Consider the following 27999-nt stretch of genomic DNA (forward strand, 5'->3'; position numbering starts at 1 on the left):
ACTCCGGGTGTGGCCAATCCTGCCAAAATGGTCATTTTCATTACTAGTATCAAAAACCATGAATTTTGATACCCATATTGCCCCAAGTCGTATGGTTCCGTAAATGTCCTCCCGGTAGAACCTTCCCACAGGGCACTGGCCACTCCGGGTGTGGCCAATCCTGCCAAAATGGTCATTTTCATTACCAGTATCAAAAACCATGAATTTTGATACCCATATTGCCCAAATTTGTATGGTTCCGTAAATGTCCTCCCGGTAGAACCTTCCTCAGGGCAATGGCCACTCCGGGTGTGGCCAATCCTGCCAAAATGGTCATTTTCATTAACCAGTATCAAAAACCATGAATTTTGATACCCATATTGCCCAAATTTGTATGGTTCCGTAAATGTCCTCCCGGTAGAACCTTCCCTCAGGGCAATGGCCACCGGGTGTGGCCAATCCTGCCAAAATGGCCATTTTCATTACTAGTATCAAAAACCATGAATTTTGATACCCATATTGCCCAAATTTGTATGGTTCCGTAAATGTCCTCCCGGTAGAACCTTCCTCAGGGCACTGGCCACCGGGTGTGGCCAATCCTGCCAAAATGGTCATTTTCATTACCAGTATCAAAAACCATGAATTTTGATACCCATATTGCCCAAATTTGTATGGTTCCGTAAATGTCCTCCCGGTAGAACCTTCCTCAGGGCAATGGCCACTCCGGGTGTGGCCAATCCTGCCAAAATGGTCATTTTCATTACTAGTATCAAAACCATGAATTTTGATACCCATTGCCCAAATTTGTATGGTTCCGTAAATGTCCTCCCGGTAGAACCTTCCCACAGGGCACTGGCCACCGGGTGTGGCCAATCCTGCCAAAATGGTCATTTTCATTACCAGTATCAAAAACCATGAATTTTGATACCCATATTGCCCAAATTTGTATGGTTCCGTAAATGTCCTCCCGGTAGAACCTTCCCTCAGGGCAATGGCCACTCCGGGTGTGGCCAATCCTGCCAAAATGGCCATTTTCATTACTAGTATCAAAAACCATGAATTTTGATACCCATATTGCCCAAATTTGTATGGTTCCGTAAATGTCCTCCCGGTAGAACCTTCCCTCAGGGCACTGGCCTCTCCGGGTGTGGCCAATCCTGCCAAAATGGTCATTTTCATTACCAGTATCAAAAACCATGAATTTTGATACCCATATTGCCCAAATTTGTATGGTTCCGTAAATGTCCTCCCGGTAGAACCTTCCCTCAGGGCAATGGCCACTCCGGGTGTGGCCAATCCTGCCAAAATGGTCATTTTCATTACCAGTATCAAAAACCATGAACTTTGATACCCATATTGCCCAAATTTGTATGGTTCCGTAAATGTCCTCCCGGTAGAACCTTCCCTCAGGGCAATGGCCACTCCGGGTGTGGCCAATCCTGCCAAAATGGTCATTTTCATTAGTAGTATCAAAAACCATGAATTTTGATACCCATATTGCCCAAATTTGTATGGTTCCGTAAATGTCCTCCCGGTAGAACCTTCCCACAGGGCACTGGCCACTCCGGGTGTGGCCGATATCCTACCAAATTGTTCCCAATAATTTCGGTATTCCGGTGACCGTTCTGGCTACCGTCAATAACTTCTTGGACCTCCTCTCAAGTTCGTGCACCACCTGCGTGTGTGTGTGTGAGCAATAAAATTCCCAACGTAAGGTCCGTCTTTGATGAAAGTCTGATGGACACTAAATCCTCCAGAGGCTAACTTTTAGCTTAAATAGTTTTCACGGCATCTACGCAACAGAAACAGAATGTCACGCCGAGGGCTTGCGACGGTAACGCTACATTTTCGAAAAATTTTGCATTGACACCGCAGATAGAGCTTTAAGACAAAGTCCTTTGTCAAAAAACACTCTGAAAAAGTGTTCGTGAAAACACTAAGAACGATATTATTCGTAAAAGCAAACTTGACATTTCGTTTATCGTTTAACAAAACAAAATTGAAGAACATAATGATTTTGTTCAAATCACGGTTTATTTTATGAATACTTTTAAACGTGCAAGTCATAAGCACTCTGATAGCATTTTGTAAAATCTGTTAGCTGTAAAAACGACACAGTTTTATATTTTATATTTAATTTATCCAATGACAGTTTTTGTTATACCATGTTGTCATATCGGCAAAGTGTACGGATTTTTGCTCAGCAGGAGTTGGTAGCCTTAATGATGAATTTGTTCATTTTTAATAATCTAATGATATTAAAGGAAAAGATTCAGACAAGTTATTGGAACAAGTTGTTGGAACAAGAGCAAATATCAAACTGTTTGTTGAACAAAACAACTTTTATTAAAAACTAGGGAAATACGATTTACCTAGCTGTAGCCTGTCATTAGAAATCGAGCAATAAGTGTATCATTTCCACATGTAATGATATATGAGTGCAATGAAAAAAGTTGCCATGCGGATTACAGAGAATCAAAATCAAACTGACTGTACTGAATAGCTTGAAATTGATACATGGATGAAGCAGCTGTCCCAGTTCGTTCCGACTCAACCCACTTTTGAATGGTTCGGTGTAATAATTTATCTAAACATATATTTATAAACTCTGACATTTTAAATTCATACAATTTTTATCATCAATAGGACATTTAAACAACTTACAAACCAGAAATCCTCATCGGAATGGTGTCAACGTAACACTCTCATGTATGCATTCAGTCAAATCGCTGGTTCTGTTTGTCCACCAAACATACCGTTCAATATAACCCATGTTCACATGGTGGTTTACCCACTTTGCTGAACAGCAACCCAGAATAATGAATTCTGAATAAACAATCCACGTATTTCCTATAAATAACCACTCTCAAAGTTTCACAACGTTTAGTCCATTCTCGGTTCCCAAAAAGAAGTGATGAACAAGTTAGTTTTGTTCACCCTGGTGGTGTTGTGCGCGGTTTGCTACCTCTCCTCGGTAGATGGTAGTCCAGATCCCAAACGGAAGCATCATCATCATCGTCGTCACGACTCTTCGGAAGAGAGCAAAGAACGCCCCAGCCGGCGTAAGAACGGAGGACATCGCAAGGGTCAACGCAAGGGATCCAAAGATCGAGATTCGTCCTCCTCGGAAGAGTCCAAGGAGTCCGGCGAGAAGCAGCACCGCAGAAAAGGTCCAGGACGTGGCAAAAATAGAGATCGAACGAGTACGACTACTTCAACGACGACGCAGTCAACAACTAGCAGTTCGACTACGACAACAACCCCAACAACAACGCAATCAACCACACTGTCAACAACTCCGTCTACAACGCAATCAACTACTCAATCGACCACACCATCAACAACTCCGCCAACAACAACAACATCAACGACAACGCAATCAACCACAACAACCAGTTCTACGACTCCAGCGAGCACGGCTCGAACGACCCCGTCCAGGCCACGTGACCGGGATGAGCAGGAAGGAGGAAGACCCCAGAACAATAATGGAAACTCAACTCCTTCCGGTCGAGAGGAGCGGGAGAGGAATAGTACCCCAAGGAATAATTAAGTAAACAGTTTTGGGGACTGAGAAAAGTTTTTATTTTTCTGTTTTGCCATTGGTGAATGAATTGTATTATTTTGGTATTATTAGTGTTTTGTAACAAATCAATAAAGGGATAGTTCTACTGTTTCACAGATGATGAATAATAATTATGTCAAAATATTGTATTAATGCAAATATCTTTTGAGCCGTAGAGATTTTAAAAAATATAAATTAAAATTTATTTTTGGAAAAAAAATAAATCTTACAAAAAAGTAAAAATCGTCTTTTACATGACTTCCGAAAAAAGGTTCACCGTTTTCGAAATACAACCGTTAAAAACCGCTCATGTTTCTCTCTCAATTCTCTACAAAATCGGCAGATTTCGCGCATTTTTATTTTTTTATTTTTCTCAAACTTTTGTGGCATTTTGATCGGGTTTTTTTTTATGAGGAATATGCAGAAAAATGGTACACGGAATACAAATTGCCAATTTTCTAAGTAATTTAAAACACACAATTTTTTTTCAGAAATTCATGACTCGGCGGCAACATTTTTGTCCATACTTTTCTATGGGTAGTTACGGTTTTTTGTCCCCTAAAAAATAAAAAAAAAATAAAAAATAAAAAAATTTGTATATATATATATATATATATATATTAGGGTGTTTCATCCAAACAAAAAAGTTCTCAGAATCAGGCAAACCGAGGTTCCCCTAGTAGAGGATACCCATAGGGACTCTCATGCCAAATATCAGCCCATTTGGTTGAGAATTGGCCTGTCCCCAGCGGTTCAAAGTTTACATGTAAATTACTATGGGATTTTTATGCTTTTCGTTCAATCGTTCCTACAGGTCTGGAGACAACATGGATTCACTCGGAATAAAAACAGGTGTGTAGGGGATGGTCCAATGAACAAATTTCAGAAGGAATTATGGTTGTCTATTCTGTCCCCAAGGTGCGCATTGGATCGACGTCCGGTGTCTCCAGAATCATCGATTCACCCTTCAAATGTAGGCTTTGTCCTTAGTATGCTATGACGGCTAGGTAAAAATTACGACGCCCCATATCAGACGGTGAACACGTGGCAGAGCATTCACTCATGTTTTGTCTCAGAAACATACTTTAAAGTAATAAAATTATAATTTTTGATGTTCCTGTAACAATTTGAACTATTCCAAATAACGTAACATGATGATTTTGTAACAATAATGCAATCGATGCTTCTCCACGTGTTCACCGTCTGATATGGGGCGTCGTGGTTTTCACCTAGCCGTCATAGCACACTAAGGAAATGAGATGCTTTTGAAGTATGAATCGTTGGTTTTGGAGACACCGGACGTCGATCCAATGCGCACCTTGGGGACAGAACGGACAACCCCAATTCCTTCTGGAATGTGTTCATTGAACCATCCCCTACACACCTGTCTTTATTCTGAATGAATCCAAGTTGTCCCCAGACCTGTAGGAACGATTGAACGAAAAGCACAAAAATCCCATAGTATTTACATGTAAACTTTGAACTGCTGGGGACAGGCCAATTCTCAACCAAATGGGCTGATATTTGGCATGAGAGTCCCTATGGGTATCCTCTACTAGGGGAACCTCGGTTTGCCTGATTCTGAGAACTTTTTTGTTGGATGAAACACCCTAATATATATATATATATATATATATATATATATATATATATATATATATATATATATATATATATATATATATATATATATATATATATATATATATATATATATATATATATATCAATTCTCCACGAAAATAGCATGGAAAACAGTCTCGGATCGGGCTCAATTTTTCTGGGGTTCTCTGGTTGAAATAATAGAGCCTATTTTGTTTGCCAGGTTAGACTAGCCGCTCAGAAATGGCAAGCCATCGATTTTCGAAAAACATAACTCTCCATTAACCGATTTCAATTGTCTTATACGCAATGAAAGGTGATAGTCGGCCTTCAAAGAAAATGGTAAGAAGTTTCAATGGCCTAACATATGAAAGGGTGTATGAAATGCCGTTTTGACGGTGTCTGGAATAAAGAGCCATGTCTGGAAATACGTTATTTTCTTCGACATTTTACATAACATACTAAAAATGGGAGTTCATTCAGGATTCCGAGATATGATTTTGAAAATAAACGTGTTTTTGCCGCCGCGCAAAACCGGAGAATGACGAAATTGGCAAAAATTCAACTTTTTTCACTAAAACTGCGATAACTTCAAAATTTCAGCGATGACCTATAGATGTTTGGGTACCAAAATTTTCGTGATTAAAAGACGCAACTTTTGGTACCCAGACATGTATAGGTCATCGCTGAAATTTTAAAGTTATCGCTGTTTTAGTGAAAAAAGCTGATTTTTTGCCAATTTCGTCATTCTCCGGTTTTTGCGCGCGGCGCGTCAAAAAACACGGATTTTATTTTCAAAAATCATATCTCGGAACTTGTTAATGAACTCCTCCCATTTTTTAGTATGTTATGTAAAATGTCCGGGGAATCCGATAAAAATATTTCCAGACATAGGCTCTTTGGTCCAGACACCGCCAAAACGGCATTTAAAAGTTTCATACGCCCTTTCATATGTTAGCCTAGATTTTTGAAACTTCTTATTATTTTTCTTGAAAGCCAACTTATCACCTTTCATTTGCGTATAAGACAATTGAAATCGGTTAAAATGGAGGAGTTATGATTTTGAAAATGTGGTTTTTGCGAAAATCGACGAAATGGCCATTTTTCAGACCACCCTAACACGCCGTAGGTCACCCTAATGGCCAAACAAAAATACGGGTCTAATTATTTCGGCCAGGGAACCCCAGAAAATTTTGAGCCGATCCGAGCACTTTTGTTTTTTTCCATGCTGTTTTCGTGGGAATTGCTGTATATATATATATATATATATATATATATATATATATATATATATATATATATATATATATATATATATATATATATATATATATATATATATATATATTAGGTGTTTCATCCAAACAAGTTCTCAGAATCAGGCAAACCGAGGTTCCCCTAGTAGAGGATACCCATAGGACTCTCATGCCAAATATCAGCCCATTTGGTTGAGAACTGTCCCCAGCGGTTCAAAGTTTACATGTAAATTACTATGGGATTTTGTGCTTTTCGTTCAATCGTTCCTACAGGTCTGGGGACAACATGGATTCACTCGGAATAAAGACAGGTGTGTAGGGGATGGTCCAATGAACAAATTCCAGAAGGAATTAGGGTTGTCCATTCTGTCCCCAAGGTGCGCATTGGATCGACGTCCAGTGTCTCCAAAACCAACGATTCATCCTTCAAAAGCATCGCCTTTCCTTAGTATGCTATGACGGCTAGGTGAAAACCACGACGCCCCATATCAGACGGTGAACACGTGGAGAGGCATCGATTGCATTATTATTACAAAATCATCATGCTACGTTATTTAGTTGAGTTGAAATCCTTACAGGAACATCAATAATTATAATTTTATTACTTTGAAGAATGATTCTGAGCCAAAACTTTAGTGTATGCTCTGCCACGTGTTCACCGTCTGATAAGGGGCGTCGTGGTTTTCACCTAGCCGTCATAGCATACTAAGGAAAGGCGATGCTTTTGAAGGATGAATCGTTGGTTTTGGAGACACTGGACGTCGATCCAATGCGCACCTTGGGGACAGAATGGACAACCCTAATTCCTTCTGGAATTTGTTCATTGGACCATCCCCTACACACCTGTCTTTATTCCGAGTGAATCCATGTTGTCCCCAGACCTGTAGGAACGATTGAACGAAAAGCACAAAAATCCCATAGTAATTTCCATGTAAACTTTGAACCGCTGGGGACAGGCCAATTCTCAACCAAATGGGCTGATATTTGGCATGAGAGTCCCGATGGGTATCCTCTACAAGGGGAACCTCGGTTTGCCGTAATCTGAGAACTTTTTGTTTGGCTGAAACACCCTAATATATATATATATATATATATATATATATATATATATATATATATATATATATATATATATATATATATATATATATATATATATATATATATATATATATATATATTAGATGTAACAAAATGACTTTTGCGGGCATTCAGGTTTGCATACTGAGCTCAAATCCAATATGAGCTTGATTGTTTGATTATGCTCGCCCTTCAATTTAAATGGGATTTAACCTGTAAAAGATTTTTTCAAAATGTCACTTTGAGAGTTTTGCTACCAATGTACAAAAAGATCCTTGCGCATCTTTGGTATATATAACATTGAAGTTTGAGCATCTTGAGCTGGTACAGACCTTCAAAGTTTGGCATTTTTTCGAAAAATCGGCCCCGGCAAAAAAGATATGCGTCGCGTCTCGCGACGCCCGAGACGCCATTTGATTTAGCTGGGACCGATTTTTCGAAAAAATGCCAAACTTTGAAGGTCTGTACCGAGCTACAGGGTGCTCCAAACTTCAATGTTATATATACCAAAACATGCGCAAGGATCTGGCCTACACGCCAGTGATGTTTTTGGTAAACGCTTCAGTGGCCAATATGCCTCAAAAATTGACATTTTTGAAAAAATCTTTTTTTACGGGTTAAATCCCATTTAAAATTGAAGGGCGGAGCGCCAGCTCCTGTTACGTCCAATCAAGCTCATATTTGGGATTTGGGCTCAGTATGCCCACCGGAACAAACCCCTGAATGCCCGCCAAAAAGTCATTTTTGTTACACTCTAATATATATATACTATTGCGATTGTGTAAAAAGTTGTTTTTTCCGTGTATCTTTTTTATGGTCTTCATCAATACCTATAATTTTGCAGAAGACATAAAACCGATCAGATAATTTTCGAATATTTATTCACGTACCATTTGTGTATGGACAGTTGCCAAAATTGTATGGGTGGACCACTTAAATAAAAAGGATTCTTTGGTTATAGGCAAGGCCAGCAAAAAATTTGAACCAATATATAAAATCCATTTCTGGTTTTTGAGGAGAATTGCTCATTCTTGATATTTTTTAAGTTTCTGAGATATCGATCGGCACTTGAAAATTGAGTGACACAAAAAAAAACAAACATCAATTGTTTCTTTTTTTAAGTGGCTAATCTTAGAGTTTCAAACAACCATCTTCAACGTTTCTTAGACTATTTTTTAATTTATAAGTAAATAATTTGAGAAATTTGCACTATTGGAAAAAAAAACAAATAGATTTTTCTTATAAGTCTTATAATGGTCATTATTTTAAAATGTATTTAAAGTACTGTTCGATTAAGAATTCTATTTTACATCAAAAACTGATGCAGACACATTTTTTGTATGATTTCGATGCTCCAAAAATATCTTTTTTAAATTGGCGGCAATGTTTTAGGCTCAAAAGATGCATTTTTAAATCTTTAAAACACAAACAGGGTGACCACTCAAAGCTCATTTTCAAATTCCCGACTTTTTCCCGACTTTTCCAGAATGCTCAAATAATAGGCATTTCTTATCTACAGAATGATTTCAAACATAACACTTTCTATAAGAAAAGTCAATACCCCAGAAGAAAATCACCAAAAAACAAAAATTCAAAATGAATTAAAAAAAAAACCAACTATAGGCAATTTTGTAAATACCGAAACTGAACAACAAATAAAAAAAAAATACTTAAAAAATGGAAATTCATTATTATGATTCAGAGTAGAAACACAAACAATTAGACTTTGAAATATAATCGAAAGATCAACAATACTTATAACTTCCATGTTATTTTTTTAAATTGGCAAACGTATACTTTTGGATACATCGTTTCAACTGGTAATGACAAACATTTATAGATAACTGAACTTAAAATTTCGTTCCTATTTTTTTTAAATTTCATCATCATTATAAATCAAAGAACGATTTAAACATAACTGCTGTTATTATTCTTTCAGAGGATTTAGAAAAATGCCAAGGAATTCATAAAAAATGTGTTTGCCAAGTTGCCTTTTTAATTTTGTAATTTTTGATATTGATTATTTTAATCAATGTTAATTTATCTAGTGGCCAGTATTCAACTCTTTTTTTATTTATTTTTTCAATGAAAATTCAGTTTGATATGATTTGTGTTGTCCCACTTATTTTAAGCATAATGTTTGAAGAGACAAACTTTTTAAACAATTTTGCAAGTAACTAAAAATTTCTTGGATTATTTGTTTTGCAATTTCAATATTTTTTTCATGGCTTCAAAACGTAAAAAAGTTTATCAATTTCAAACTTAACCTCTTGTTTGATAAAACATTAATTAATAGAGATCATTGGTTTCATAAAAAAATATTATGAAAATCTGTGTCAAAGACATCCAATATTCATTAAGATTTTGAATGTCTGTGAAAGCTGTTTAAAGCTTTTTTATACTCAAATATATTGAAATAGTGAAAAGAACCTTAAATATAAAATTATTCAAAAGTTGAAAAAATACTTTCAAATAGTATGCCTAGAATTCCCGACTTTTTGACAAAAAATCATAAATTCCCGACTTTTCCCGATTTTTTGCGAATTTTGGCGAATTCCCTACTTATTCCCGGCTTTCCCGACTTGAGTGGCCACCCTGCACACAGGATTTGAATTTCAGTAATAAAAAGTAGGACCTACATATTGCGCAATTCTCACTAACATGGACTTCGCACCTAATTATTGCTATCGATCGCACTATTGCGACTTGTCAAGCCGATGTTGCTCACCTGTCAATCGCAATTTTAAAGTGCGAATGTCCAGTTTGGTGGAAACTGCGACTGGAAATGTAAATAAACAACTGCTGGTTGCCTAGTTTTTGGAAATTTTGTTGTCAAAAGTGCGAGAGAAAAGTGCGGGCCAAATCCAAGTTACAGTGCAAGGATCAATATAGGCTCTCTAATAAAAAGGTGCAGTGGTAATGTAACAGGCATAACCAAAATGACGAAGAACGAATAAAGAAATAACATTTAGCTGAGCTTGGCCATGCAGAAACTACTCACAATCTTTTAATCAAATAAAACAAAATCTCATAAAATCGGCCGATTTTGTAGAAAATTTCATTTCATTGGTACACTCAGGCAAAAAACTTCTTACCAGCCATAGGTAAATCATATAGATTTTTTCCATACGCTAGCCATATAGATTTTATAGGAAAACGAATTGATTTTTTTCCATAAGCAAACCTTATAAATATAATGTTGGAGAGTTGTTTGCTTTCATATGCAAACCTTATAAAAATCAGATGAGAGAATATCGCAAATTTTAATACTTATATTGCAAACTTATGAATGTATTTAAATTATTTTTATTGAGAATACATTGATTTTTTCCTGATATGTTAATGTTTATTTCAATTAAATTACAATAATAGAGAAAACAGAACAGAGCACTTATTCCTTATAAATCTAAGACCCGTAACGTTAAGCTGATGGAATGTCTTTCCGCATTCTTCTGTTAACGGTTCAGGCAAGATTGCTTAATTGTTGAAGCCGCACCGGTAGCAATATTTCGGTCAATCGGAGGAGTCTTAATTTGGCCAGGACAGACTTGTTCCCCCAGCTTTCTGGTTGCCTTCTACCTCTTCATTGTTGTGTCGTCCCCGAAGGAGTCCGTTTGACACCCTGGTTCCTATTGAGTGTGCAACCCCTTGCAACCCGTGTGCCCCCACTTTAGTGCGCCGCCAGTGCACGCGCTAGCTGTCAAACGCTGCTTTGGAGGGAAGCTTCACTTCGCCTCACTTCGAGTAAAGTTACCAAACTAAATACACGCGCTTTAACTTAAGACTAACTAAACCGCGTTTTATTGACCGCGTCGGTCGTCCTTCCGCCGTAACACTTTAGGTTATGGGCCCTGCAACGCGCAGCGAGTGAGTGAAAGTTAAATTATGGCGGAAGAGGACAAGGGCGAGCGGTTCTTTATTGCGCTGTTCGACGGGACCGAGTTTCCCGCCTGGAAGTACCGGCTCCTGGTGATGCTGGAGGACGCTGAACTTCTGCATTGTGTGGAAGTGGAGGCGGTGGACGATCCGGCGCTGACAGAAGCAGCGGGCGATTCCGAGCAACAGAAGGCGGCGAAAAAGGCGTTGCTGGCGAAGCGTCTGAAGCAGGATCGGAGGTGCAAGATGCTGATGGTGTCGAGGATTCACAACTCCCAGCTGGAGCATGTGCAGGATTCCAAGACGCCGAAGGGTATTCTGGACGCCTTGATCGGAATCTTCGAGCGCAAAAGCGTCGCTGGTCGCATGGCCGCGCAACGGAAACTGATGGCCCACCGCTATGTTTCCGGTCCGCTGAGGGATTTCTTCCTCGAGCACGATCGGCTGGTGCGACAGCTCCAGGGAACGGGAGCGGTGATCGCCGAGATTGATGTCGTCTGCAACCTGCTGCTCAATATGGGGTCGACCTATGCGACAGTGGTCACGACGTTGGAGTCGATGGAGGAGAAGAATCTAACCCTGCAAACGGTGAAGTGCCGTCTTCTCGATGAGGAGGTCAAGCGATCAACGATAGGTGTCGAGTTGGTCACCCCAAATGCTGAGTCGGCGGCTCTTGCCGGTGCCAAGGAGTCGCGACTGACGAAGAAGATTAAGTGCTTTGGGTGTCAACAGGAGGGGCACAAGATCGCTGATTGCCCGAAGAAGATGCAGGAACAGAAGGAGCCGAAGCCATCGTCCGGAAGAACATCGAAGGCGAACGCTGCTGAAAGCATTGGTGGCGAGATTTGTTTTGCCGCTGAGAAGGGTGCAGGATACCCACCGGAGAAGTCGAAGGTGCGGTGGATTGTGGACTCCGGTTGCTCGGATCACCTCGTGAATGACGAGACCCTTTTCGATGAGTTGACGCTGCTGGCCAAGCCGGTGGAGATTGCCGTGGCCAAAGATGGAGAGTCCATCGTGGCGCACTACTCGGGGACGGTGCGGCTGCACACCATCGTCGGCGGTGAGCGTCGGCGCTGTTCGGTGTCGAACGTGCTGTATGTTCCGGAGCTGCGGATGAACCTGTTTTCAGTGCTGCAAGTGGAGAAGAAAGGCATGAAAGTGATGTTTGACAAAGGAAGTGTGAAGATCTTCAGCAACTCCGAACTGGTTGCCAACGGTGCGCGTCGCGGTCTTTTTTACGAGCTCGATCTGTACAGAATCGAAAGTGTTGAAAGTGAGTCGTTGTTGGCCTGTGGACGCATTACGAAGAGCCTACAGTTGTGGCACCGCAGGTTCGGGCACCTGAACATGAATCAGCTAAACCAGCTGATTGCGAAAGGCTTTGTCGACGGTTTGAAGCCGCAGTCCGGTGATAACAGCGTCGTCGTGTGTGAACCGTGTGTCGTCGGAAAACAAACACGAAAGCCTTTCTCCGTGCGCGATGGCAAGAGGTCGTCGCGAGTGCTTGAAATTGTTCACTCGGATGTTTGCGGACCAATCTCACCGGAAGGTGCAAACGGTGAACGGTACTTCGTCACATTCATAGACGATTGAGTCATTTCTTGATGGTGTTCCTGATGGTGACGAAAGATGAGGTGCTCGAACGGTTCATGAAGTACGAAGCGTACGTGACGGCGAAGTTCGGAGTGCAGATCTCCCGGCTGCGGTGCGATAACGGAGGCGAGTACAAGAACAAGGCCTTCGAGGATTTCTGCGACCGCAAGGGGATCCGGATGGAGTGTACAGTGCCTTACACCCCCGAACAGAACGGCACCAGTGAGAGGATGAACCGCACAGTCGTCGAGAAAGGACGTGCCATGCTGGAAGATGCTGCGATTGATAAGAGTTTCTGGGTCCAAGCTATTCAGGCTGCAGCCTACTTAACGAATCGCAGTCCAACGAACGCCAACGAAGGAAACAAAACACCGTTCGAAGTGTGGGAAGGACGGCGGCCGGACGTTTCGAACCTTCGTGTGTTCGGCTCCAAGGTGTACGTGCACGTTCCCAAAGAGCGCCGCAAGAAGCTGGACGCAAAGGCCTGGAAGGGGATCTTCATCGGCTATTCCAACAACGGATATCGGGTGTGGAATCCGGAAACGAAGCAGGAGAGCGTCGCAAGAGATGTCGACTTCGTGGAGAATCCGGATGCAGTGGAAGTTGCCGAGGGTGTGATCCAGTCAACGGAAGAAAGTGATGTGCCAATGATTCTGATTCGTCGAGACGAAGAAGAAAGTGTTGTGGAACACGACGAAGTCGTTGAAGAAGACGAAGACTTTGAAAGCTGCACCGAGCCGGACGAAGATGTTCCTGCTACTGAGCCAGCACCTGTGCCGATCGACGGCGCTCCTGCTCCAGCCGCCAGACCGGACCGGAATCGAAATCCTCCAGCGTGGCACAAAGACTACGAGGTGGGGTACGGTCATTCTGCTTCGAGTGCTCTGTCCTACGTTGACTATTCGCTTGAATTGCTGGACGAGCTACGGGAGCGACTGGACCGTGAGAAACGGAGGATTCTGACCAGTGTTGATGTACCGGATTGCTGTGTTTGAGCGGGCGTATTGAGTGTGCAACCCCTTGCAACCCGTGTGCCCCCACTTTAGTGCGCCGCCAGTGCACGCGCTAGCTGTCAAACGCTGCTTTGGAGGGAAGCTTCACTTCGCCTCACTTCGAGTAAAGTTACCAAACTAAATACACGCGCTTTAACTTAAGACTAACTAAACCGCGTTTTATTGACCGCGTCGGTCGTCCTTCCGCCGTAACACTTTAGTTCCGTCATCGTCTTAGTATGCGTTTTCGGAATGATCTTGTCGACAATTCTCTTGTGCGGACCCTTCAAATGAATAAGTGCGGTCACGGCCTTCATAGCGTTGAGTTGCTTCGTTCCGGTGAACTTCAAGATGCCATAGGAACGTGCTTGACGCCAGCTGGTGACAATCGTTCCGATTATGAGACGGAGTGATTTTGACGGCGCCTGTTTCGAAAACCAACTCAGCAGGGCCGTAGCACACGAACTAGTTGGCCAATCGCAGCACACTCGAGGGTTTACCAACTTCTTCTCTTGTGGACCAGGTTCGTCACGGAACGATGCGTGTCACTTCATCCGGTGCCATTGCTTGGTCGAGTTCTCGATGGGTTACGTCAGAGCCTAACATAGATTTAGCAATCCGGTCCCGTCAGATGGCGGCGATTGTCATGTTTACGCTGAAATGTATTACATTTTTTTTAACTTTGATTTATTTAGTTTACTTTAAAGCACTCACGTTATTCTGTCTCAGCGTATGGCATATTATACGAATCCGGCAATGTCTCGGCTTTCCGGAGCGACGTCTCTGGATACGGTGTGCCGAGTAGGTACCACATAGAACATTTTCGTCGATTTTCGGTTATATTCTATTCAAAATGCATCTGGAACAACAAAAAAACAGATTAGTTGCATTAAAAACGAAACAATTCATTTAAACTTACGTTTTCAAAAAACTATTCATTATCTCTCCTTTCGACTGTCCTGTTTTTTTCGCCATCATAAAATTTGTTTTCATATGGTCTGCTATATAGCTTTTTCACATATGCAATGTTGGTAGATTTCATAAGTTCACCATATAAAATCAATAGGAGCAACAATGAATCATAGAGCAAACATATAGAATTCATAAAAGGTGATTTTGATATCGTTTATATGGGAGACCTTATGAAATTTAAAAGTTGTTTTGGCTGAGTGTACAATGAATCATTTGTAGCAAATTAGGTTTACCCAAAATTGAGTTACTGTTTACTTTGCTATAAAAATTTCAAACGCCCCAGCTCGCTCCTCAAACTCGATTCCCCACTGGGTAGCAAACCAGCAGGTCACCAATGTTTGACGTTTCGTTTCAAGCGTCAGAAAGTGAAACCAAAAAACAGCGCTCAGTCAGTTTTCGTTCCGCAGTTTTTCGTTCGTCGTCGCTAGTTCTTTTTTTTGCGCTCTCTCGGAAGAATTTGCTATCTTATCAAATTCGACCTCGGAAATGTCCGTGAGGCGTGCTTAACGCGGTGATGATAGCAGGGTTGTGGAATTTACGTCAGCAGCACATCTATCGGATCGATTGTGGATAACCTTTGGAGGAGGGAGTTGCAGCTGTAGAATCATGAGCTCCGGAAGCTATGACTCGACGATCATCGCGACCGTCACGCAGAAGTTTCGCGAGGGCGAGTCCATCCTGGCGGTATCCTTTTGCTTCGAAAATATTGTTAATTTTGGTTGTAAGGATTCAGTTGGATCTAGCAGGGCATTTCGAAGCGTTTTCCGCGATAATGCAATCGATTTTTTTGCTCGCTGAATCTTCCTTTCTACAAGGGGTCTTGTGATGGTGTTGGTTTTCCCCTTGTGTTGTGTTGTGCGTCTACAACCTTCTACCACCATTATCTCACCGTTTGTTTACATCAGCAGCACATTGGCTTCTTCTAAGCTTCGCGGCCTTGCAACATTGCAACGACTCTGCCTTGCCTTCCCCTCCAAGAAAGGCAATAACGACTTTAGCAGAGTGTTGCCTTTTGTTGTTATGCTTCGTTTTTGCTATTTCTGGGTTTCTTCGAATCGAATTCGAGCTCCATGACGTCATTGCTTGCATGCTAGTCATCTTCTTGGCCGTAAAACCTCTTTCCTTAACCAAATAAACACGGGTAGATCTTTGAAGCGTACCAGATCGTGGGGGCCAAACACCAGAACCGGCTGCTGGTCGTCGTCAGCTCCAACTACACGTCGGCGCTGTTTGCCTTCTCGATCGCGCGCTACCCGCCGGAAAGCATCTCCGACCTGACCGTGGTCGTCGTCTACCCCATCGATGAGTCATTCTGGCTCAATTCAGGTGAGTCTTGAGAGGAAGTCGCGGTCAAGCGCAACAGTCGACAAATTGCTTAAGACAGCAACTCGGTTTAAAAGTGGCAGACGGTGACCAAATTTCTCGTGAGAACGTTGAGCAAATTCGAAGATGATCTTGTGCGGGCTTTGAACCACCAATAAGAGTATGTACTCAAAGCTGTATGAATAAATAATTTACACTGCTTTCTTTTGCAGTTTGTGACGCAAATGCCAATTTTAAAGCAATGAAATGTTTGCTCGAGTAATATAATTATATTTTTGGGGTTTTTTGTTTTCATGTAACGGGTTAGGGAGGAAATATACAATTTTCTAATCATATTTGTATTTTGAGCTTAATTCAGCACTCTGGCCGTGAGTTACAGTTAAAATGTGTTTAAGACTGTCTGTGAGGGGATGACGGCTATTGATTTTTAACTTCATATTTTTAACGTTTATTTTTGCCTTCCTCACCCTCGAAAAATTAACTTCTCAATTAGACCTCCTAAACCCACCTTCATGTATACCTATCGACTCAGAATCAAATTCAAGCAAATGTCTTTGTGTGTGGTGGGATGTTGATCAAAAAATGTCACTCGGGTATCTCGGAATTGGCTGAACCGAATTTGTCTAATTCGATCCATCTTGGGGCTACATAAGTCGCTATTGAAAATTATGCAGATTAGTGAAGTACTTCAAAAGATATGCTAAAAAACGATTTTGACTAAAGTTCGGAAATTGTGAAAAGGGTAGTTTTTGTAAGAAAACTCGTCATGTTATACATTTTCAGAAAGGTATTTCAAAGATCTTTTTAACGCGTCCAAAATATTGAAGATCTGACAACCCTATCAAAAGTTATAAGCACGTAAGTAATATCTATGCATTTTTTGGAAGCCGGATCTTAGATATTTTGATGAAAACGTTGTCCGGATCTATCATGCAATCACGAGCACGAATTGAATTGGAGATTTGACTACCCCATAATAAGTGGTAAGCACATAAGTGCCCTGAAATATGAAGATCTGACTACCCAATCTGATGGTATGAATAGTCAAGTTTATAGAACACTAAAAGGTCCGCCCTTTTGTGTCTATTTTGGATAGCAAAAAAAAATTGGATAGCATTTCCCTTTAAATTTGAGGAAGGCACCAACCACCTACGGGTAATCCAAGTAACGTTTTTAAATACAAAATTAAAAAAAAAGTATGCTAGACAAATTTTACAACGTAAAAGAAACCCTGTTGACAATTTTCTAATGAAACAAAAAAGTCAAAATTAAAAATTACTCAAAGAATAGCATAATTCTCAAATCAGTTTGCAATACGTCACGACCTCCGACACTCATTTATTTATTCCGTAGTGACAGTTCAATATGGCGAATCTGCGTTTGTAAACAAGCAGTCTATCCCTTTTGCTCAAGTAACAGTTCACGTCAAGTAAGAAAGGTTAGAAAGTAAGAAAGACTGTTTGTTTACAAACGCAGATTCGCCCTATTGAATTGTTACTACGGTATTCTCCTACACTGAGCAAAACTCCCACAGCGCATCGAAGTGTTTCGCACATGATCTGACCCTGCAGTACAGAGCACTCACATATCAATCGCAAAACACTTGAAATTGTGGTGATTGGCCATGAAATAATTTCAATAGCCAAACACTTGAGGGCTTTTGTTAATTTGATTTGGTTAACCGCGGTGGATTTTCTTGAAATATTTCGAACTGTCAAAAATCCACCAAAGGATCTACCGGTGGATACTTTTCTACCACAGTTTTTTGTGTGATCAATGTGGTAGATGTTTTGGTGGATTTTTGACAGTTCGAATTATTTCAAGAAAATCCACCGCGGTTAACCAAATCAAATTAACAAAAGCCCTTTGAATTTTAAATGGTGTTAATAAAAATAATAGTACGTAGGGGAAATATACCCATTTTAATCACTCTAAGCCGTTCGACCAATTCTCATCACTTTCGCCGTTTTCCGCTATTAAATCAAAATTTTCAGATATATCAACAATGGAGAGTTGCTTGCTCACTTTTATTTGAGCTATTCATTACTTTGGAACAGTCAAAAAAACTTTATGAAAGCTGGAATACATGATCAAAGTGCTGATAGGCTGATAATAGAAATAGGCTGAAAAAGGGTATAGTTCCCCTACAAGCGATATACAGGTTCTCGCTTGCTAGTCGTGCACGCTACCACTGCGCCGGCCGGCCAGTTGAAAACGGGAGAGTTTTTTGTGCTACTCGTTCTAGCCTCGCTTCTAGCCATCGATAAAAGTCGTGCTAAAATCAAACCGTTTAAACACATTAAATTCAAGTGGAAAATCATGTTGACTTTGAATAGTGCTTGTTTTGTGTAGATCCTAAGATCAATTTCAAGTGTTTTTCTCATCACTTTGAATAGTTCAAGACAGTGGGACAAATTCATGAGCAAAACACTTGAAAAGCTTGAGCCACCCGATTGACAATAACGTGTCAAAAAATACCAAAAAGTCAATCGCCCAAACACTTGCATTTGATAGTGATTTGGATTGATGTTGAAACACAAACCAATTAGATCTATGATGTGGCTTTATTCAATCATTCATGTGTTTGGGCACTTGAATAAAAAGTGTGGCGTATTTTCAGTGTACACTGAAAGAAAGTCACATAGCAATATCACATGTTTCACACGTGAATCTGCCCCATACGACTTTACATGTGAATGTCATGTGCAAATCACTCAGAAATTTGTCATCGCGGGACGCGATGAATTCACATGCAAAACACGTTAACCTCACGTGTCATCCCACATGATTATCAAATGAAATATTTATGAGAAAGAAATGGATTGCACATTTTTTTTTTTTTTGGGAGGGTGATCCAGCCGCACATCGTTGATGTCGAAACCTCTAAACTGGGCCCTCGTCCTGTCACGTCCGTCAGTAGTCTTGTCGTACATTACAACTAGAATCAGATCTGCCAATGAATTAGTACACTTCGACCAAATAAACAATGACGCTGTATGGATCTGACCTAAGGCAAGCGGAGAGGATGTCGAGCCGCTGTCAGTGCGAGCCACCTCCATAAGCTTGCGGTTGTGAGAGCAGAATGGAGAACTCGAGAGATAGCGTGAAAACTGAGACAGAAGATTCTCTCCGTTTGACCCAGGATCTGACTCTAGAATAAATGCACAGTTGTGTGTAAGTCCAAAATGTTCAATTATTCATATAAGTCCAAATTTTCATTTGCGGATAACTACCTAACTTGAATTGAATACAAGATTTAAAGTAACCTATCCGAAAGCTACGCTTATCTCAAATCCCCGACATTTTAATTAATAGCAAAAAAAAACGTTTTTTTTTTTGTAAAACCTGTCTGGCTTCTTTTAAAAAACAAATAAAAATTAATAACAGTTCACATTTACAAGTCGTGAATTGAAAAAGAGACGACCATTTGATCGTCATAATTCCAATAGATCCTCGATTCGCAACAATGGTCGATACAATCATAATCCGACAACCGTTAGTTAAACAGATCAACGAACTTAGTCCGATATCATTTCACTATTGATTGATCGAGACTCTACGAAAATTTTGACAAATCATAATGGTTTTTATGCTACTTCAATGAAAATCACCGATTCTGATAGAATCACTAAATTCACTGTTACTAATTTTGTCCCTAAATAACTAAAGGCAAAGTATAACAAGTTGATATTTATAGTAAAAATCCTAAATTGTACAAAAACTAAATTTAAAAAACTAAATAAAAAAAAATAATAAAATAAAAAACCCGCATCTTAACCTGACACCCACATTAAGATTAGCATTAGCATTAGCATTTGGAGGACGCCCCACCACCGGAAGGCTCCACAACGCTTATCCCACTGTTTGGTCTGGTTGTGTTAGACCCTCATCCGGAACAATAATCCAACACGGGAGATACCATGTCTTCATCTTTTGATGAGTGTGTAATACTACCCAGGGCATAAGGGGGTCCAGGCCGGGTCCAAGCTATCCTCAGGGATATGAAGGATCGTTAGTAAACACCTATCTAAAGCGCGCAAGGACCCCTACGTCACCTTAGTGGTATAGATGTTTGTAGGGAGGTTTTGGACTCAATGTTAGTAGGAGAGGTAGAACCCTAGGATACACCTCGAAAGGCGTTGCGGGTTGGTTGTAACAGTATTCCTAATTCCAACCTATGCTCACCAAGTCGCCATGGCCTAGTGGTTAGCATTTTTGCCTACCAATCCAAAGGACGGGGGCTCGAACCCCGCCTTCCGCGACTTTGATTTTTCGTTCATATTCAGCATTTCAAGTATTTCTATGTCCTTAACTTTCTCGATGGGAGCAGATGGGAATCGAACCCAGAACCATTCGCTTACAAAGCGAACACTGTAACCATTCAGCCACAGCTGCTCCTACCTGACACCCACATTAAGATAGGGAAAAATCACATATGTAGCGGTTCATTGTACAAATGTGATATTTCCACTATCGGAGAACCTCCTTGTCTCGATGACAGCTTACCGGCCATCGATTAAGCCCTGAGACTGCGCCAAAGTGGGTTCTCGCAGCATGAAGTGGTGTCCATGTGTAAAAATGGAAGCTTCAGCAATATACTGAACACTTCGATTTTAATTCCACATCGAATCAAATCATACTCTTTGCCAAACAAGCATCAAACCTATGACACTCATTATAACAAAGCCCAGGGGAGAAAGAAATGGATTGCACATTAAAATCAAATGATTTTCTTTTCATTTTCAAGTGAAGGTTTTATGTAGCATACTTTTTGTCTATTCTATATTTGTGATTGTAAAATAAAAATACGTGTAATATCTTTTAGATTTTTGCCTTTATTTATGTAACATAAACAACACTTAACAAACACTTTTGCATGATCAACACCTGCACTCCCAAGCTCAAGAAATAGGGGAAATTTGAATGGAAATTCCCCCCTTTTCTCGAACTTGGGAGTTTAGGCGTTCATCAAAAACTTAACTTTTTCGAGAACGATTCACACTTAGAAAAAAGATTCTGGACGATCAGCGGATCTCTCACACTCTCACACACCAGAACAAGCCTGGACGGGGGTCTTGGAATGTCCTCTTCCATGGGAATCCCTAGGTTTCGCCGGAAATTATCCTTTCCATGATTACCTGGAGAATTATTATAAATTTTCTGTTAAGTATTAAATATTGTACAGAATTCATTAGAAATTACTTACCATATTATGATAAATAATCCAGCAATATTTTATACATTCAAATCCACTTTTTTCTGGAAGAAATCCTAATTAGGAACGCGAGCTCTAGCTCGGACTTTATGAAACAGGCCATCTTGCTTTAGGATTAATTTTCGTCATCGATAGCATTTGAAACTAACGTGAATTTCACTTGGAAATCAAAGAACAAGTCGATTGGAGCAAATCAAAATGAAATTCATTTGAATCTCACGTGAACACCATGCGAAAAATGAGTGAATGTTTGTTTGCCAATGATCAGCTGGAGCTGAATGAATTTCGCGTTCATTTGAAATGAAAAGTATGTGAGAGTCAAAGGAAAAGCACGTGAAGTTAACGTGTTGGTTTTTGGAGTAGCTCACGTGAAAAAACATTTGATTTTGCTATGCTGGTTTTTTTTCAGTGTACGTGGTTGATCCCTTTTTTGCTTCTTATTATTTTTTAGAAAGTAAATGCCTCAGTTGTCACGTGAAGTAAACCAACACTTCTAGAGTTTTTTTTAAAAAAAGGTCCTATAAACTGTTGTTAAATTAAATCTTTTTTGTATGGAACGTGGATATCACAGCAACTAATGGTCCGATTTTCAATGTTAAAACATGAATCATTCGTGGAATTTTTCGATTTTCTCGAAAAAAATATTTTCATTTTTTTAATCAAGACTAAAATTTTAAAAGGACGTAATATTGAATGTTTGTCCCTTTTGAAATGTTAGACCTGTTTGAAAATATTGTTTTTGAGCTTTTCAAAAATATTTTTTTTTCAATGAGGAGCGGCCGTGGCTGACTGGTTACGGTGTTCGCTTTGTAAGCGAATGGTTCTGGGTTCGATTCCCATCTGCTCCCAACGAGAAAGTTGAGAACATAGAAATTTGAAATGATGAATATGAACGAAAAATCAAAGTCGCTCGAGGCGGGGTTCGATCCCCTGTCCTTTGGATTGGTAAGCAAAAATGCTAACCACTAGGTCATGACGACTTGGTGAGCGTGGACTGGAATTAGGAATACTATTACAGAGAGCGAGTTGTGGCGCTATAACCACGGCAAATCGATGCCTCTGTGCTCTCTTATGCTAACTAGATAGGAAAACCAGCAAGCTTAGAACAAGAGAGCACAGAGGCATCGAAATAGTGTCCAGGGCATTCGTGGAAATACAATGTCCCATCCCAGAGGGTCCCGGAGTACCAAACCTTCTTAGCATGGTGCTCCCAACGAATACAACCTAATCTCGGAGCGTATGGTGGTGTGTCCCCACGCTTCTTCCTCCCCTGTCGATTCAGAATTGTGTTGTTGTTCGAACACTCAGTGCTCAAACTCAACCCAATTACGAGACATCTCTGCGATACGGCTTTACGCAGTAGGCCTGGCCGCTTTAACGCTTGTGATGTTTCAATGCATTCTAATGCAATGGCGCACTACAAATGTTAATAAATGACAAGAAGATTGCTAGGCGTCATCTAACCTAAGGGGCACTCTCCAGGATCCCTTCGAAAGATTGGCTGCGCTAGGGTCTGATTAGATTAGATTAGATTTTCAAAAATATTTTTTTCAAGAGTGGGCAATTTAAAAAAATGAATAACTGCGACTATTTAAAAAAAAATACCTGGAAATGGCTATAAATTGAAAACGGTTCACTTTATCAAAATTTTACTAAAGTACTTTTTGATTGCAAAATTGATTTTACATTGAAAAATGAAGTTGGCAAATTTTTGCGACCAAGATTTCGATTATTTAAAAAAAATCAGTAAATATTTATTCAAAAATGCATAACTCGGTCCAAGAATTTTGCCAGTCCTGGAAATTTCTGAATAGTTGGCATTTGTCCCCTAAAACATATCGGAAAAAATAAATAAAAATAGTGTTTTTGGCAAATCAAGATTTAGTGACAAAAAGTGAAATTAAAAATTACCAATAATGGTTTAACCATGTATCATTTTTTTTCAGTGTAGTCCTTATTCAAACCTAAAACTTTACCGAAGACACCAAATCGATCAAAAATTTCCTTCGAAAGGTACAAGTTTATGAATTTTCAAATATCATTTTTGTTTGGACAGCTGACAAATTTGTATGGAAAATCATATGGACAAACGAATGATGCAAAATGGCTTCTTTGGGCATACCGAAGGCACCAACAAAGTTTCAGCCAGATTAAAAAATACAAAAACTAAAATAAAGAAAAAAGACCGATTTCGTAGAGAATTACCTTGGAACCATTCTGCACTTCCAAAATAAAATCTCGAGAACTGAGTCAACTACCCCACACAATTTCAGCTTGGTTGATTTCGAGTTTTTACACTTTAATAAATTTTTAGACATCAATTCAACTAGAATTTTATCTTTCCAGAATCCGGCGCGGCCGGTTCCATCTCGAGCCACCAGTTCACCATCTTCTCGCAGAATGAACCGACGGTGTACTACTACCAGGCCACACCGGACACGCTTAGCTCGCGGGACAACTTTATCTCCAAGCTGAAGGAGCTGGTGTCGGCGTACAAGAGCGCTTCTTCTCAGGCTGCGGCCGCGAGCTTCCCGTTGGACTTCAAGTGGCTGGATTATTACAAGCGGGCGGATCTGCAGGCGATCGATCGGAACATAGCGGACGGTAGTCAACCTCCGAAGACGCGGGACTCCAAGTTTAAGGAGGAGTTGGATCGACGACGGCACGAGTACATTGTGTACGGGCCGTACAAGGTCTACACGGGGACGTGGAACGTGAACGGCCAGACGTCGGAGAACATCGAGCTTCCGGAGTGGCTTTCGACGACGGAGGATCCGCCGGACATTTACGCGGTGGGCTTTCAGGAGATTGAGTGGACGCCGGAGAAGATTCTGATGAACGAGACGAAGATTGACCGGACGTGGGTGAACAAGGTCATGAGTGGTCTGCATAAGGGGGCGCCGTACGAGGAGTTGGCGTCGGTCCGGTTGGTGGGGATGATGCTGACGGTGGCGGTGAAGAAGTCGTTGCGGGATCAAATCTCGGATTGCCTGACGGCGGCGGTCGGGACGGGGACGTTGAAATGGGTAATATCTTGAAGGGGTTGAGTTGAAGACAACTCTCTAACGTTTGGTCTATTCTAGGGTAACAAAGGAGGAGTCGGAGTGAGCTTCCAGCTGAACGAAGCCTTGCTGTGCTTCGTCAATACGCATCTGGCTGCCCACACACAAGAGGTGGATCGCCGTAACGACGACCACGACGAAATCATCCGGAGAATGTCGTTTGAGAAAACGTTCCGTGGTCGATCCATCGACGAGCATCAGTAAGTTCCGAAACATCTGACCAATTCAACCGCTTAAACAAGAGTTCCCTTGCAGTCACATCTTCTGGATTGGTGATCTGAACTACCGACTAAACGGGGACATAACCCAGGAGTACGTGAACGACAAGGGCCGCGACTACAACCAGCTGTATCCGTTCGACCAGCTGTACCAGGAGAAGCTGCGCAAGCGAATCTTCCGCGAGTACAAAGAGGGCAAGATTCTGTTTGGACCGACGTACAAGTACAACCCCGGGACGGACGATTGGGACAGCAGCGAGAAGAGCCGGTGTCCGGCGTGGTGCGATCGGATTCTGTGGAAGGGGCCGCGGATAGAGCTGCTCAAGTACGACAGCGTGATGCAGTTGCGGAGGAGCGATCACAAGCCGGTGTACGCGGTGTTCAATGTGGATGTAAGTGTTGAGGGTGGGGGGTTTATCAGTGGGTTGATGAAATCGTCATGCTTTGTTTCGTAGATGTTTTTTTTTCTCTGAATGGTAATTAAGTAAAAATCGTATTATTTCAAATGGAATTAATTGTCTTTTTCAAACTGATGGCAACAATTGCAAAAATGGTTTCGCGGATCGATCGATCTGAAAATCTGAACAGGGTATGGCAGCAATCAGGGTTGCGTGACTGAATGAGAAAAGTGCGCTATGTAGGGAGTCGTGTTTTTTAAACACTATTGAAAAAATAAATAAAAAATAGTGAAAAGAGAAAAACTTTACCAGTTAAAAAACAAAAATAAATTGAAATCCAACCAAAGTCACCCCCCGGTTTACGGTATTGACTTTTTTTGTAAATTTATAATTCAAGCAATTATAGTTCAGGTATTCAAGAATTCAAAATTTAAATTCCAAAATACAAAAAATCAATAATTTCTGGGATTGTATCGGGACCATCCATAAACCACGTGGACAGCTTGGGGGTTGGCCATTGTCCACGCTCCATACAAAAAAGATTTTATTTGTATGGAAGTTGTCCATGAAGGGGGGGGGGGGGGGTTGTCATTTCCAAAAAAAAACGTGTCCACGTGGTTTGTGGATGGTCCCATCCTTCCATTTTTAAATTTTTAAGTCGCTAAAATCCAAAATTCTTAATCTCTTCAATTTTTACATTCCTATTTTTTTTAATTTTTCTCTCCTAAATTCTTTAATGCCTAAATTCTTAAATTCTTAAATTCTCGATTTCTTAAATTCTTAAATTCTTAAATTCTTAAATTCTTAAATTCTTAAATTCTTAAATTCTTAAATTCTTAAATTCTTAAATTCTTAAATTCTTAAATTCTTAAATTCTTAAATTCTTAAATTCTTAAATTCTTAAATTCTTAAATTCTTAAATTCTTAAATTCTTAAATTCTTAAATTCTTAAATTCTTAAATTCTTAAATTCTTAAATTCTTAAATTCTTAAATTCTTAAATTCTTAAATTCTTAAATTCTTAAATTCTTAAATTCTTAAATTCTTAATTTCTTAAGTTCTTTATTTCTAAAATTATTAAATTCTTACATTATAAAATACCTAAATTCTTGTATTCCTATAGGATAAGTTTTCAAATCATTTAACTTTGGAGCATTTTTGGAGTCATATTTTAGGCTAGAAACCCACATTTTAAGAAAGTTAAAAAATTCGTAATTCTATTATCCGTAATAAAATTTAGACCAATCGATTACAAACAGTTTTTAATTTCCTAGACTTTAAAATATTAATTTTTTATTTATAGATTTTTTTTTATTTTGGCTTTTTTTTTGTTTTTTAGCAGTTTAAGATTTAATTTTAATGATTTTTATTTTTTTTTCAATTCTTAAATTTATGATTATGCACCGGCTGAAATAGTAGTTCCTACTTTCTTTCTTTCCAGGTCGAAACTAAGGACGAACACAAGTTCAAAAAAGTACACGAAGAAGTATTGAAAACGGTGGACAAATTTGAAAATGACAACCAACCTCAGGTGAGTAACTCAACATTGATGAATTCAACAAGGAAACTAGCTAAGACAATCCATCTCCTTGCAGATAACTGTCGAACAAACCGACATCGACTTCGGTCTGATTCGGTTCAACGAAAAGTATTCGCGGGAGCTGCTGGTGGCGAACAATTGCCACCTGCCGGTGCGGTTCAAGTTTGCCGCCAAGGACGACCGCACGAGCCAGGTGTGCGAGGACTTTATCCACATTAACCACAAGTCGGGGGATCTGTACACGGGCAATAGCTTGAGCATTCGGATCGACATTTTTGTGGACGCGAAGGCTGCGTCGGGGATGTTGCGGAAGTTGAAGGACGCCAAGGCGGGGGTGAAGATTCCGTTGGACATTCTCGTGCTGCACGTGGACAAGGGACGGGATATTTTTATTACTATTTTTGGCGAGTACAAAACGAGTTGCTTCGGGGTGACGCTGGAGACGTTGATGAAGCTGAACAAGCCGATCTTTGAGTATGACATCAACGAGATCATTGCGCTGGAGAAAGAGGAAAAGCTGCTGGATTTGACGGACGACGAGAATCTCAAGATACCGCGAGAGGTGTGGCGACTGGTGGACTATTTGTACAACAACGGGTTGGACACGGCGCAGCTGTTCACGACGAACAGGACGCACTCGCGGCATGAGAATATCTTGGAGATTCGCGACTGGCTGGACAGTTGGTCATCGGAAGCATTTCGTAAGCACTTGGTTTGTTTAGGGCTCATTTTAAGATGTCATAATTTGGATTGTCCATTTCTCAGCCGGCATTCCGAAAACGGCCGCGGAAGCATTGCTGATGCTACTCGAATCTCTACCGGAACCGGTGGTCACCATCAGCGAGCGCGAGTGCATCGTCAACGCGGACAACTACGACCGCTGCCGGGAGCTGATCCGGACCAAGCTTAAGCCAGTCAACCGGCTGGTCTTCTTGTACGTTTGCATGTTCCTGATCGAACTGCGGCGGAGAAATCCCAACATGCGACTGGAGTTGCTGGGTGAGTTGGTTGAATCGACCATTTCTAAGATAACTTCAAGAATTTCCCACATTTTAGCCACCATCTTCGGCCGAATCATGATCCGAAGTCAGCTGCCACCAGCGCGGCCAACCCAAACCGGTGGTGCCGGGGACGTGTACGCGTACACCGAGGGCGAGCGGGACCAGCGGCGACGGTTTATGATGACGTTCCTGACTAGTAAGATTCAGGAATTTGCGCGGGCAGAGATTGGTACTGGGAACTAGCAGGACTTTTTCAAGTACTTCCAAGGAATAGATTAGGGCTGGGAGAAGTCTGTTTCAAATAGTTCTAAGTTGACCACCGAGAAAG

The 27999-nt window shown here is 40.6% G+C and overlaps 2 protein-coding genes across 2 annotated transcripts; both read left to right on the top strand.

Annotated features, from left to right (window-relative positions):
* Positions 1–2527: 2527 nt before the first annotated feature.
* Positions 2528–3529, top strand: LOC119767276 (integumentary mucin C.1-like). The gene is made up of 2 exons (XM_038255544.1): positions 2528–2554; positions 2626–3529. Exon 2 carries the CDS (start codon positions 2894–2896, stop codon positions 3527–3529), a length of 636 nt encoding a protein of 211 aa, XP_038111472.1. The 5' UTR covers positions 2528–2554; positions 2626–2893.
* Positions 3530–15264: 11735 nt separating this feature from the next.
* On the top strand, positions 15265–27937 carry LOC6043167 (inositol polyphosphate 5-phosphatase OCRL). Its single transcript, XM_038255904.1, has 9 exons — positions 15265–15599; positions 16061–16241; positions 23800–24479; positions 24537–24715; positions 24771–25125; positions 26572–26661; positions 26726–27371; positions 27436–27669; positions 27727–27937. The coding sequence occupies exons 1-9, from the start codon at positions 15522–15524 to the stop codon at positions 27912–27914; spliced, it is 2631 nt and encodes an 876-aa protein (XP_038111832.1). The 5' UTR covers positions 15265–15521; the 3' UTR covers positions 27915–27937.
* The last annotated feature ends 62 nt before the right edge of the window (positions 27938–27999 follow it).

This window comes from Culex quinquefasciatus, chromosome 2 (assembly GCF_015732765.1).
Source record: "Culex quinquefasciatus strain JHB chromosome 2, VPISU_Cqui_1.0_pri_paternal, whole genome shotgun sequence".
Taxonomy (NCBI): domain Eukaryota; kingdom Metazoa; phylum Arthropoda; class Insecta; order Diptera; family Culicidae; genus Culex; species Culex quinquefasciatus.

Excerpts from the sequence above, each read along its gene's own strand:
- LOC119767276 (XM_038255544.1), top strand. The coding sequence starts at position 2,894 with ATGAACAAGTTAGTTTTGTTCACCCTGGTGGTGTTGTGCGCGGTTTGC.
- LOC6043167 (XM_038255904.1), top strand. The coding sequence starts at position 15,522 with ATGAGCTCCGGAAGCTATGACTCGACGATCATCGCGACCGTCACGCAG. Across the intron at positions 26,662-26,725 it reads AAAATGACAACCAACCTCAG|ATAACTGTCGAACAAACCGA; the intron begins GTGAGTAACTCA and ends ATCTCCTTGCAG. Across the intron at positions 27,670-27,726 it reads CATGCGACTGGAGTTGCTGG|CCACCATCTTCGGCCGAATC; the intron begins GTGAGTTGGTTG and ends CCCACATTTTAG.